This window comes from Hemicordylus capensis, chromosome 6 (assembly GCF_027244095.1).
Source record: "Hemicordylus capensis ecotype Gifberg chromosome 6, rHemCap1.1.pri, whole genome shotgun sequence".
Taxonomy (NCBI): domain Eukaryota; kingdom Metazoa; phylum Chordata; class Lepidosauria; order Squamata; family Cordylidae; genus Hemicordylus; species Hemicordylus capensis.
Window position 1 is genome coordinate 15,333,056 of NC_069662.1, and position 13,681 is coordinate 15,346,736.

The 13,681-nt window shown below is 45.1% G+C and overlaps 1 protein-coding gene across 2 annotated transcripts; it reads left to right on the forward strand.

Annotated features, from left to right (window-relative positions):
* LOC128329033 (uncharacterized) lies at positions 1–8,118 on the forward strand. 2 transcript variants are annotated; one of them, XM_053259439.1, is made up of 3 exons: positions 1–47; positions 1,076–1,371; positions 4,981–8,118. In XM_053259439.1, exons 2-3 carry the CDS (start codon positions 1,095–1,097, stop codon positions 6,123–6,125), a joined length of 1,422 nt encoding a protein of 473 aa, XP_053115414.1. In that variant the 5' UTR covers positions 1–47; positions 1,076–1,094; the 3' UTR covers positions 6,126–8,118. The 2 variants fall into 2 exon arrangements, with proteins under 2 accessions (XP_053115414.1, XP_053115415.1); XM_053259440.1 differs by lacking the exon at positions 1–47 and having other exon boundaries at positions 893–1,371.
* Positions 8,119–13,681: the final 5,563 nt, after the last annotated feature.

Sequence of the window (13,681 nt, forward strand, 5' to 3'; positions counted from 1 at the left end):
CTGAGGTGTTCGTAGACTGCCTCTCTCAGTACTGAAAGAGCCAGCAGGTAGGTCCTATTCCTTAATCCCTGATACGCATATTGGATTATGTTTTATTTTAACATAATATAATACAAGGCTTGACAAATCCCAGGCCTCAGGTTCAGGGAGCCATGGAGCCTGGAATTTAACAGTGGCACTAGGTCACCTTAAGTGGTGCAGTGGGGAAATGCCTGACTAACAAGCAGAAGGTTGCTGGTTCTAGTCCCCACTGGTACCTATATTGGGCAGCAGCGATATAGGATCAAGCTGAAAGACATCAGCTCATACTGCATGGGAGGAGGCAATGGTAAACCCCTCCTGTATTCTACCAAAGAAAACCACAGGGCTCTCTGTGGGCACCAGGAGTCGAAATGAACTTAACAGCACACTTTACCTTTTACTTAGATTAGGCTATTCAGTTAAAAAGATCTTGGGTAGCAACAATGTGAATGAATTCTGCCTGAAATCCTTGACAGCCAAAGTAGACCGTACTGAGACAGAAAGACTAACAATACACTTCTTAACAAGGACGTCTTGTAGTAGCAAGCATGAATTGTCCCCTTTGCTAAGCAGGGTCTACCCTGGTTTGCATTTGAATGGGAGATTACATGTGAGCACTGTCAGATATTCCCCTTAGGGGATGGGGTTGCTCTGGGAAGAGCACCTGCATGTTTGCATGCAGAAGGCTCCAAGTTCTCTCCCTGGTATCTCCAGATAGGGCTGAGAGAGACTCTTGTGTGAAACCTAGGAGAAGCCAGCCACTGCCAGTCTGTGTAGACCAGGGATTCTCAACATTGGGTCCCCAGATGTTTTTGGACTTCAACTCCCATAATCCCCAACCAAAGGCCACTGGGGCTAGGGATTATGGGAGTTGAAGTCCAATAACATCTGGGGACCCAACGTTGAGAATCTCTGGTGTAGACCGTGTTGAGTTTGATGGACCAAGGGTCTGATTCAGTATGAGGCAGCTTCCTATGTAGATCCAAAGAGCCCAAACAATTTTGAATTTCTCCTTTTTCTGATTCCTTAAATAAAATGTTTTGCCCATACACAGGTTCTTGGATTAATCAATTATGTCTTGCAATGAGATTATACGGCAAAGGAGAAAACAATTAACTGAAATCATTCAGAAGGACCTGGAATGGGTTTTAGATGACTTACTCTCCCAGTCTGCCATCACAGAGGAAGAATATGAGGACTTGGACAAAATGGAGGAAGATGCCATGAAGAAAAGTCGAAAACTGCTGCTTCTGATACAGAAAAAAGGGGAAAGCGCCTGCTGCCATTTCCTGGAATGTGCAGAAATTGCATGTCCAGGTTTAAAGCAGGGTTTGCAGTGTTCAGGCCATGGTGAGTGTTACTTGGTATTCTTCCTAAGCCTCAAAGAAAGCTTGCATGGCTTCCTGTTGTGAGAACAGCAGAGTGGGATGAGAAACTAACATTCTCATGTTACAGGTCAGGATCAAAAACCAGTCCAAGGTTTTGGCCAATCAGAGCTGCTGTCAGATTCCAGTGCAAGTGATCTTGGGATTTGGCACCATGGGACGGAGTGCTTGCAAGAAAACCAATCAATTAAAATAACTTGATTGTATCTCATTGCTGGATACCACATCCATACTGGAAAATTTACTGTTATATGAACAGCTGTTTCCACCTCGGTCAAAGGGTGTTTCTGCAGTAGTACTCTGTAGTGGTACTGAGGTATCACTTCTCCACTTTCAGCTGTGGGCAGAATTAAGAGTGCTTCCATACAGCACCTAAGTATAGGGTCTCAGTAAAAATATACTGGTGAACAAAAGGTGCCTCCCCCACAAAAAAACAAAACAAACAACAAACCAAATATATATTCCATACCTTTATATTAGTTTAAATGAGAGTATAAATAACAATCAGGATCCACAATCTGTATTCTCACTTTGTAAAAGATAGGTCATAAAAGTAACCTGAATAGAACCAATATCAATCTAAACAGAATATATATATTAAAAAGATAGCTAACAAAATAAACTCTCCATGGTAAAGATACAAGCCTCACAAGTATATGTAGAAAGATCTGTAAAATATATATGTAGAAAAGTCCCAAAGGGAATGCTTCAATGGGAGTCTTAAGTTTCAAGGGAATTAAACTTCTGTATCTGAAGTATGGAATAAACGGTTCTGCAAGTAGGCACTCCTGTGGTGCTGTGCAGTGCAAGGAGGCACTTTTGCAGTCTAATGTCCTGAGCCAGATGTGTTTTGACCGATGTATGGTGACCCACTTAATGGTGCAGCGGGGATATGATTAGACTACCAAGCCAGAGGTTGCTGGTTCCATGGGTATAGACTCTACTGGTCATATACCTCATGATTGGGGTACTGCAATTGTTGTACCCATTTTCAAGAAGGGGGAGAAGAATGTTCCATCTAATTATCGCCCCATATCCTCATTACATGTTGTGAGCAAGCTCTATGCCGCCAATCACCTTTTTTGGAAACTGAATGACCGGATGGAAGAGCATGGCATACTGGGTGATGAACAGGCCAGTTTCAGATCAGGGCACTCAATTACAGACCATGTATTAACCCTTTATTTAGTTGATAAATATGGCAGCAAACCCAGGTCTTCCTTGTATGTCGTGTTTATTGATTTTAAATCAGCTTTTGGTTCTATTTCAAGGTCCACCTTATGGGAAAAGCTTGCTCAAACTAACATTGACAGCTGGCTTCTCTTTTTAATGTGTCACCTACATGAAATTTCCAACATAAGGGTAAGATATAACCCTAAAGGATACCTATCTCAATCAATCTCTACCAACAAAGGAGTTAGGCAGGGGTGCATTTTAGCATCCTCACTGTTTAATCTTTATCTTAACGATTTAGGAGCCAACTTAACAGACCCAGGGTTTCATGATCCAACCATTGCAGGAGTTGGAATTTCACTTCTTTATGTGGTTGATGCAGCAATTATGGCTAGATCCCCTGTTGGGTTTAGGAGAGCTCTTAGGCAGTTGGGTTGCTCTTGCAGAGATAATCATTTAATTATTAACTATCAGAAGTCTAAGGTCTTGGCTTTTGCTAGAAGGCCTAGAGTGTTGCATTGGTCCATTGAGGGCCATCGACTCGGGCTGGTTAACATCTGTAAGTATCTTGGTGTGATTCTTCATGCCAGAGGGTCTTGGAAGGCCCACATGGACCATGTAGTTCAATTGGCACAAAGGAGGTCTGCTACCATTTTGAGATTTTTTCATTCCAAGGGAGGTGAGGTTATACCAGCTGCCTTAAGGTTGCTTGTGGCCAAATCTAGGAATCAGCGTCTTTATGGTGCCCAACTTGGCCCCATAAAGGGGGACATCTTATAGGACGTTGGAAGTTGTGCAATCTAAATTCATCAGGGAAGTTCTTAGAGCCCCTAGATGCTCTTCTAACATGGCGCTGAGACTCGAATTGGGGATTCAGGGAACTGAAGCCAGGGCATGGATCTTAGTTTATTGGCTTAAAATCAAGTTTTCCCCTCAAGTCTGGATCTCTCTGGTCCTGGCTGATGGGTTTCAGTCATCTTGGATGCAAGCTGTCCAGAATAAAATCTCAGCCTTTGGCCTTTCTCAAGATTACCTTTCTCTGTTAAGTTATAATCAGGCTGTACAGGTGTTGAAACAAATAATTCTGGACATAGAATATCAGAATGACCTTGTTCTTATTTCTGACTATATCAGGAAGAGACTTGATTTTCCTTTTGAAGGTATGTCTTCTTATTTACAAACTTTAATTTACCCCTGCCACCAAAGGGCTTTTTTCAGGGCAAGACACAATGTACTGCCTTCTGCAGTGCTTTCTGGGAGATTTTTGAAGGTCCCAAAGAGTGACAGACCTTGTCCTTGTGGTCTAGGGGATGTTGAAAATGTACATGTTCTGCTGCATTGCTTATTCTATAAGGACATATGACAGACTTTATTAACTCCAGTTGTATTATCTTTACCTGGTCGTTCAGAAGACTTTTATGTTGATTTTTTGCTTGCAGATAAAATTCCCTCCATTACGTATAAGGTGGCTAAGTTCTGCTCTATTGCTGTTAGGACTCGACAGCAATTAATTTCCTGTCCTGTCCTGTCCTTTAGATTCTTGGTTCGGTTAGGATGTTGGATAACAGCCATTTTAATATGCAAATGGGACTTGTTCGCCTTCTGATTATTACCATTGTTATTTTATGTATTTTTTTTATCTGTACTTTTCTGTAAAGTTTTAAATTGCATTTGCTGATCTTTGATCGTTGATAGTAATAAACTAAACTAAACTGGTTTGAATCCCTGCTGGTATGTTTCCCAGTCTATGGGCATCAGCGATATAGGAAGATGCTGAAAGGCATCATCTCACACTGTGCCGGAGGAGGCAATGGTAAACCCCTCCTGTATTCTACCAAAGTCAACCACAGGGCTCTGTGCTTGCCAGGAGTCGGCACCGACTCGATGGCAGACTTTACCTTTACAGTCTTCATCAGTGGCATTGACTGTGGAAAATCACACTCCTTGTATTTTCATGTAGCTGCTTAAAAATTCAGCATGTAATCTACTTCAAAACAGCTCTGTATAAGAGAGGTACCACATGGTCATAAAAGTAATATGATCCATAAAATATATATTGAAAAGTCCCAAAGGGAATGCCACAAAGGGCAATTAACAAAATATGCTCTCCATGGTAAAGATAAGAGGACTCCCATTGGAGCATGTTGCCTGATATCAGCTGCAGGGGGTGTGCCTGGGGTGGTGGGGGCTGTTGGTGTCCTCCCTATGTCCCTGACTCCAGAGGAAGATAATACTGAGGCATTCCTCCTGCTTCCTGATTGAACAGAACATACCCTGCTTTTCAAGCTTGTGAAAAGGAGGAGGGGGAATAACTTTATTTCTGTTTAAAAAGAAAATGATAGATCTGTATCCACCCTGTTCTGAATCTGTGCTTACCTTTCCTTCATCTGATTCTTATCAGGCCCCTTAAATCTCATGAATGAACCTCAGACTCAAAGCACTGCCATGTCCTTGGAGAAAAGGAGCAGAGCTGAGGGTTTGGATGCTGCCATGCCCTTGGAGAAAGAAAAGGAAGCAGAGAATCTGGATCCTCCTTTGTCCTCAGAGACAGGATGGGAAGATGATTGCTCTGGCACTGTTACGATGCCTCCAGAGAAAGAAAGCAGAGCTGGGGATCCAGATGGTGCCTCCAGAAAGAATAGTGAAGTTAAGGATCTGGATACATCTCATAATAGGAATGGAGCCAAGGAACTGGGAGCTACTGCCACATGCCTGGAGAAACCTGACAGAGCTGGATATCAGGAGAGTACTGTGCTCTCAGAGATGGGAAGCAAGGGGGAGAACACAGACACTGCTGTGATGCCTTCAGGGGCCACAAATTCCCTTCCGTCCAGTGGAAAAGGAGGTGCAACTGTTTGCTTGTCTTCTGTTGGATCCCGTGAAAAAGGAAATGCAGAGAATCTGGATCCTCCTTTGTCCTCAGAGACAGGATGGGAAGATGAGAACTCTGGCACTGTTACGATGCCTCCAGAGAAAGAAAGCAGAGCTGGGGATCCAGATGGTGCCTCCAGAAAGAATAGTGAAGTTAAGGATCTGGATACATCTCATAATAGGAATGGAGCCAAGGAACTGGGAGCTACTGCCACATGCCTGGAGAAACCTGACAGAGCTGGATATCAGGAGAGTACTGTGCTCTCAGAGATGGGAAGCAAGGGGGAGAACACAGACACTGCTATGATGCCTTCAGGGGCCACAAATTCCCTTCCATCCTGTGGAAAAGGAAGTGCACCTGCTTGCTTGTCTTCTGTTGGATCCCCTGAAAAAGGAAATGCAGAGAATCTGGATCCTCCTTTGTCCAAAGAGAAAGAAAGTGGGGCCAATAACCTGGAGGCCAGAGAACAGAGCATGCATTCTGTCACATCCTTCACATTACTGCAGGAAAAAAATGAAGCTGAGGATCTGTCTCTTTTTCTGTCCTCATTGGCAAGTGAGTTTGAAATCATAAGCACTACAGGGACAGGAAGCAGAGTTCAATATCTGCAGACCAGATCTCCGAATACAAATGCTGTCATGCCCCTAGAGAAAATAGATCTATCAGGTCGATGAATAAGATGGAAGAGTTGGATGGATGAAGGGGAATACAATACAAGGCCAAGCCTTCCAAATGGCAACTCAGGATGACAGACAAGCTGAGAGACGAAGGCTTTTTTACTCTGAGGAAAACTGACCTAAGTAGGGGAAGGGTGGGGGGGACCTTTTCTAGGTGTAATCAGTACATCATCAATCAAGGCATGGTAACAGATAGCAATGCTTAACCAGTTATTAACAGATCCAAATAGGGAGGATTATAACAGTTATAAAACAGAAATTGGGATGCTGCTGTAACAAATAACAAAATGCCCATTTAGGGAAGAACAGTGTGAGGTCTTTCTGTTTTCCAAGACTTCCCAAGGCTCAGAAGAGGACGTTAACTGAGTTAACTTGAAAAGATTGCAATGATCATTTGTTATCAATCAAAGTAAAATATCAGCCATTGCAAGCCCCCCACCTCCAAATTTAGGTGATAGAGCAAACATGTCAGAACTCCAGAAAGCAATTGTGCCTTAATTATAGAGGTGCTTCCATGGCTTTATACAAAACTCAGTTCCCCACATTTTTTCTTCTTCTGCCAACATTTCATCATACTATAGTGTGAGAAAAATACAGAACCCAGGATGGACTATGCCAGGGCCCAGGGGTTCCCAACCTTGGGTCCCTAGATCCTGTTGGACTACAACTGCTATCATCCCCAACTAGAAAGGCTTTTGGCCATTGTGGCTGGGGATGATGGGAATTGTAGTTCAACAACATTTGGGAACCCCTCAGCTATGGAATAGAACCATGGAGAGGAGAGCTGGTCTTGTGGTAGCAAGCATGACTCGGCCCCTTAGCTAAGCAGGGTCTGCCCTGGTTGCATTGTCTTGCAGATCCAATCTTATTTTGGAAAAAGGAAAACGTGTATGCCCTTGTAAAAGGGATGGCAACCCTATACATCCCTTGGGCATATCACCTTTCCATTATTCATGCCATGATGTCACATTTACAGATGGCTTCTCTGATTTAGCTTTAATTGGGAAGATTTGAAAAAATGACATTTTCACCAGTAGTACAATCCTAACTTCTCCCTAGAATGGTCACCTCCAGAGGAGAAAACTCAAAGCCCAAAGGATTGGTGGAGGCAAAAAGCAAAGATGTCAAAGGTACTTACTGTTATAAAGTGACAGTCTACATTGATTAAATGCTAGAAGAAAAAGGAGTGCAGAATTCTGCTATTCTCTCTGAGCTGGTTCACATGTACACTTTAACTGCAGTTAAAGCTACCAGAACTTTTAACTGTAGTATGACTGAACACACAAAACCCCTGTTAAGCCTCAAAAGTTAACTCCAGTTTGCCCTGACAAACTCCTATTGGGACCTGAGGTTTTCTCAGTGGCACTCTGCCGAGAACTGTAGTTTTGCCGCTGGAACATTATGCCCGAAGGCAGACCAGAGGTGCACCTAGATAATTTTGGAGCCTGGACCTAAAGGCCTTTGGGGCCCCCCTCCCCTGCAAATTAAGCATCATCATGCTCTGCCAGGTGACCACAGCAGCCAGGACAGACTAAAGAGGATTTGGTGGGCCCCTGGGGCTGTGGAGGCCCTGGACTTTGGCCCCGAAGTCCAGGGGTAAGAGCACCTCTGAGGCAGACTCATCCCTAACTGTAGTTAAGTGCCTCTGTCTAACAGAAATAAACTCTCGGAGATTGTTCACCCACTAGCCCATGCAGCAGTCATGGCCCTAATGATGACAAATTTTAATTAGGCAGATAAGAGTTGAGAAACCAGTTGAAATCGTTTGTGGTGCTGCTTAAAGAATGGGTCTACTGCACTTTTAAATTGGAAACTTATAGGCACCTTATTTAACACTGTTAAAATTTTATAATAAATAATTCATTACATTTTTTAAAAATGCTAATTTCATTCTTGTCTAAAGACAAAATCTGAGTAATGTAACTGTTAAAATTAAATTAATGTAATTTGTTGATGCTTAAAGTACCTTTTTTGTTCTATGTCCACCCTTTAAAACTACTTGATTGTTACCTGGCAGCATCTGAGAAACTGTTCTTGACTGGTCAAAATACCCAACCATAAACTGGATAAATAGCAACTGGGGGGGGGGGGGGAGCAATTTTATTTGAGAAACTGGCATGAAGAGAAAGGGTTAAGCTTCCTCAATCTGGGCTAAAGTGAAGCAGGACTCCCCTGAAGAGCTGAAGCCCCCCGCCCTGCCACAAGCACTGAAGCAGCATACAAACTGAGAAGTGGCTGCTTTGCAAAGCCAGAGGATATATTCAAAAAGTACTAAAGAGAGACATTGATATCAGTTGGTGTCTATTTATGCACAGTGGCTCCCATACTGTGCAGTGAGCCACTGATACAAAGAAGAGATATGCTTGCTGCTTCCAAGGCACTGTAAAGCACACTGCTTCCGATAATAGGGCTGCTGCATGCCTACTAAGGGCTGCGTAAATGTAGCTGCAATGGTACTCCCACTTGGAATGATAGGAGTACCGTCACAACTGCATTTATGCACTCTTGAGTAGGCACGCATCAGCCCTACCACTGCAAGCAGCATGGGAGGACTTTACAATGTCTTGGAAGCAATGAGTGTGCCTCTTGCCTGGATTGGTGGCTCGCTGTGCAGTATGGGCATCAGTTTTATTTTTTAGAAAATAATTTGAGATCTAAGAGTACATTTTTAGGAGCATCTAAACTACTGGGCTACTCCAATCTGACAGTTATTGTAAATGAGGGCACCTCTTTCTAGATGACTCAAGGCAAAAACAAGAACATCAAATGCAGCAACAACCAGAGCAAGAGGAGGAATGGCATGCCAAAGGTAATCTATTTACTATTTCCAAAAGTGCTAAAAGTTGCAATCCTTGTGGAAAGAGAATTAGAATGCCTGAGAATGAGTGGGAGGCAGTGGTGCTCTTACCCTGGACTCTGAGGCCAAAGTCTTGGGGCCCCCCAACTCCTGGCCCCCCCAACTCCTCTCTAGTCTGTCCTGGGTGGTGTAGTTTGTGCCCTCAAGAACCTACGTGTTAAAAAAATGATGCTTAACTTGCAGTGGAGGACCTCCAAAGACCTTTAGGTCCAGGCTCCAAAATTACCTAGGTGCAACTCTGGTGGGAGGTATTGGCTGAGTTGGAGTGACCTGCATGTATGTTGGTGTAGTGAATAGTGGATTTAAGCCCAGCCTTTGTCTCAGAGCAAGTCCACGTGGGGGAAAGAAAATGCTGATTCATTCCCTCCATGTTTGCTCAACAAAGGCTATTCCTTTAAAATGTAACCATTTCTTGGTAATCGCTGCCACCAAACCCTACTTGCAGAGTTTAACTCCTCTCTGCATTTGAGTGAGTGTCCAGGGAGACTCTCTTCCTCTTTTACCAATGGAAGAATACAAAAACCCCTCCACATGCAGCTTCCATGTGATGGGAAAACCTGGTAGGTTGCTGAACAATTAACCTTGCACCAGAGTAAAACCCCTTTTCCTGAGTTAAAAATCCACTCAGAGGCAGGTAAGATACAAAGAATCAAAAAGAGAAAAACTTTATTCAAAATACTACAGACTGTTTCAGTCTGAGGCTTTCCTAGCTTTTAATTACAGGTAACAGAAACACTCAGTACTTGCAAGAATACTTCAAAAAGCACTCCAGCTGGTATTGGGAGTGGCACACTTTAAAATCATGGTTACCCAGTTGCATGGATGATTCAAAAAGCACCTCCAGTTGCAAGGAACCTTTACAAGCCCCTTTACAAGGCACAGAGTCTTCAGCAATGCCCTAGTCAAAAGGAAAGGGCAGAGGCTCAGTTTCTCTTAGTTTTCTATGTTACAAATTAAAAAACTCCCCACAATAAACCAATTGTAAGGGTTTGCAATGCACAAAAACCAGAATAATCTAATGCAGGCTGCCTAACACAGTTCCCTGGCTAAACCTTTCCCTGAAGTCCTGGCTTCCCTTCTAAACTCACCAAATCCATGGCAGAGGAGTCAAGCTTCTTGCAATCCTGTCTCTCAGGGATCTGCAGATTTCCTTCCCTGAGAGGATTCTTCAGGCTAGCTTTGACCATGAGGCAGCAAAAGCTCCCATGCTTCCCACTAAGCCTTCCGCCTGTCCTCTCATCCCCTTCCTGGCTCCAACTCCAAACAAAGAACTTCTTCACTTCCTGCCGCCAGGCCCTCTAGGTCCCAGTCACCGTGTGCTGAGTGGCTGATCCCCAGAGGTCACTGCCTGACAGACAGGACAGGGTTCCCTTCTGGTTCACTCTTTAGGGTAAGGGAGGGGCCGATTGCTACAGCCGGTGTCCAAAAAAACTGAAGGAAAAACTCCCAAGGGTGCCTCAAACCACAAAACTGCCCCCATATTAGTCAATATGACAGAATGTGTATGCTGAAAGGAAAAAGAGATGATCCATGCAACTACAGACTGATAAGCTTGCCGAGTATTTATTAGGGGTGTGCAATTCGGGAATTCGGTGATTCGGTTCGGGACCCAAACCGAATCACCCCTGTTCTGTTTTGTGCCCGAATATGGGCCACCCAAATCACCCTTGATTCGGTTCGGATTTGGATTTAATCCGAATCCGAATCGATTCGGGGGGTAAAAAATTGGCCCAGGGGCAAAATTTTGGGGTGGGGTGGTAGTGCCCAATGGGTGGAGGCTACCACCCCAATTTCAGGGGGATTGGACAAAGGGCTGATTTTTTGAGAATTTTTGAAGTTTTAGTGACTTTGGGGCAGTTTGGGGGCAGAAAGTGGATCTGCCCCAAAAGAGTGGGGTGGGGTGGTAGTGCCCAATGGGTGGAGGCTACCACCCCAATTTCAGGGGGATTGGACAAAGGGCTGATTTTTGGGGAATATTTGAAGTTTTGGTGACTTGGGGGCAGATTGGGGGCAGAAAGTGGATCTGCCCCAAAGGAGTGGGGTGGGCTGGTAGATAGTGCCTAATGGGTGGAGGCTACCACCCGTCCCCAATTTCAGAGTGAATGGGAAGAGGGGTGAATTCTGGTGAATTTCTGAGGTTTGTCTTCATAAGGTGAAGTGTGCTAAATTGATTACTTCCTCATATTCATAGTAATTGAGAGTGTGAAAAAGTGAAAGTGGGGTCATGAGAGTTGTCCAATTTAAAAAAATCTCATTTGCTATGATAGAATGAGAATTCACACCTCAGAAAAAACTTCTGAAAAATAGCGGAGCAAACACATTTTTAGGGGCTGTTTCGCCGGCGTAAACGTACACCTCACCTATTCCCCGCACCCAAGCCTGGCATTGTAACTTGCAGAGGGAAGCAAACACAACTTAGCAAAGGGCCAAGACTCTCCGAGGGCAGATAAGAGGAAGGAGACGGGGCACAGCGAAGGGGAAGGTTTTCCTCACCCAGCCTCACCCAGGATGCCCGCGGCATTCCTCCCCTTTCAGCCACTCACGAGAGCAGCAAGTCCCGGGGCGCACCTCCCTTCAGCTTCACCCCACGATGCAATGACAAGCTGCTGCCTCCACAGGCTGGCCGCACGAAGGTTGGGAGGTTCCTGTCTGAGTCACTCAAACAGGGAAACTAAGCCAGGAACCAACCGCTCCAGATCCTCCGTGTCCCATCCCCTCGGCTTTCCCTCTTGAGGGCAGCCTGTTGAACAGCCCTCAGCTCCTCCTTCCCAGCCAGCAACCCGCCTCTCCACCCCATAGGCCCAATGAGCTCAGGCTGCAATGGGAGAGAACTGAAAGCATAGAGAGGAAGAATTGCTTCACCTTCTGAAGCCAAAGCAAAGGCAAGCTGCTGCCTCCACCTGCGCTGGAGCGCTCGGCAAGATGTTTCAGTTGCCCCCTCCAAGTGGTGCCCGGAACACATGCCATGCCTGCCCTACCCCAGATACCCCTCTGAATCTAAAAAAGTAGCAAACCTAGGTTGACTGAAGTCCTCCACAGAAACCCTGTGGGTGACAATACAAGGCCGGAAAGGAAATGTGCTACTGGGGATGTGCTATCGCCCTCCGGATCAAAACGCTGACAGTGACTGGGAGTTGCAGGAGGAAATGAGGGAGGCTTCAAGGAGAGGCAGGGCAGTAATAATGGATGACTGCAACTACTCACACATAGACTGGGTAAATTCACAGTCAGGTAATGACAAGGAGGTCAAATTTCTAGATACGCTGAATGACTGGGCCCTAGAACAGTTGGTCTTGGAACCAAACAGAGAGAAGGCAACCTTGGACTCAATCCTGAGTGGCACCCAGGACCTGGTGCGTGATGTCAGTGTCATCAACCCTTTAGGGAACAGTGACTATAGTGCAATCAAATTCAGCATACATGTGGGGAAAGAATCACCAAGGAAGTCTAATACAGACACTTTGAATTTCAGAAAAGGAAACTTCTCCAAAATGAGGTGTATGGTGAAAAGAAAGCTGAAAGGGAAAATCTGGCGAGTTTGCAGAATGCATGGAGTTTACTCAAAACTACAATACTAGAAGCAGGGGCGGAGCTATAATTGGGGGAACGGGTTCAAAGAACCCGGGCCAGGCCCAATCAGGAGCCGCCATTCGCGGCCCTGGCATGCCCCCCGCGTCTGACGTCAGACGCAAGGGTGGTAGTTTAGCTCCCAAGCGGGGGCCACGCGGCCCCTTCGGGAGCTAAACAAAGGCTGGTGCTGCGAACGGGCGGCCCCTTCAGCAGTTAAGCTGCTTCTCCCGAACGGAGCCTCAAGGCATCAAGATAAGATCCAAATAAAGTCTGTGGCTGTGCGAACATTCCCATATGCAAGACAGTGTCAAAACCCAGGTTGTATGAATCCACACCAAGCCTATACGTTGCAAAGAAATTTTAACTTGCCATCTGGAAAGCACCCAAGGGAGCTTCTGCAGTTATTGAAAGGAGATATTTTGGGGGATATTGCCAACTGCATCACTGGTGGTCAGAAATAAGGGGGATCCTAAAGACCATCTGCCAGATGTCTGGCTTCTCCTCTCTTAAAGGTGGAAGAGATGGGGAGGAGTGTTTGGATGGGCCTTCAGGTCAACATATAAGCCAGCATGGCAAGGAAGATGGAGACTGTGTTTTCTACTGTGTAACTGATGAAGAAATTCAGTAGGATTTGCAGCACTTCCCAGCAGGACAGCGTCTGCCCAGTGGATGTTCTGGCACCTGCATGTCTGAATAGCCTGCAGGACAGGGGGTGTCCCTCCTTGGGCTACTCAGCTTCAAGGCCCACTTGAGATTCTATGCAACGGTCATCAGCTACCCTTCCTCCTCCTCTAGCTCTAGAGTGGCTGATGTGCCCATCTACAGAAAATTAGCGTTACACAAACCAGGGAAAGGAACTCAGCTAGTCCTCTAGCATCCCAAAAAAGAAAACCTTTTTTACACCAAGCATAATTAAGATGTGGAATTCACTGCCACAAGATAAAACAGTGGCTTTAAAGGGGGATTAGACAAATTCACAGAGATCAGGAAATAGTGGCTACCAGTGATTATTGAGCTAAATAGAACCCCCTTGTTCAGAGGCAGTGTATCTCTCAGTATTGGTTACCAGACACCAGAGTTGACAAGGGCTATTGCTTCCATGCCTTCATTGTGGCCTTCACAAAAG

Bases quoted from the DNA above. Each gene is read 5' to 3' on its own strand.
- LOC128329033 (XM_053259439.1), top strand. From the start codon at position 1,095: ATGTCTTGCAATGAGATTATACGGCAAAGGAGAAAACAATTAACTGAA. The intron at 1,372-4,980 runs GTGAGTGTTACT...GATTCTTATCAG, and splicing joins TTTGCAGTGTTCAGGCCATG to GCCCCTTAAATCTCATGAAT.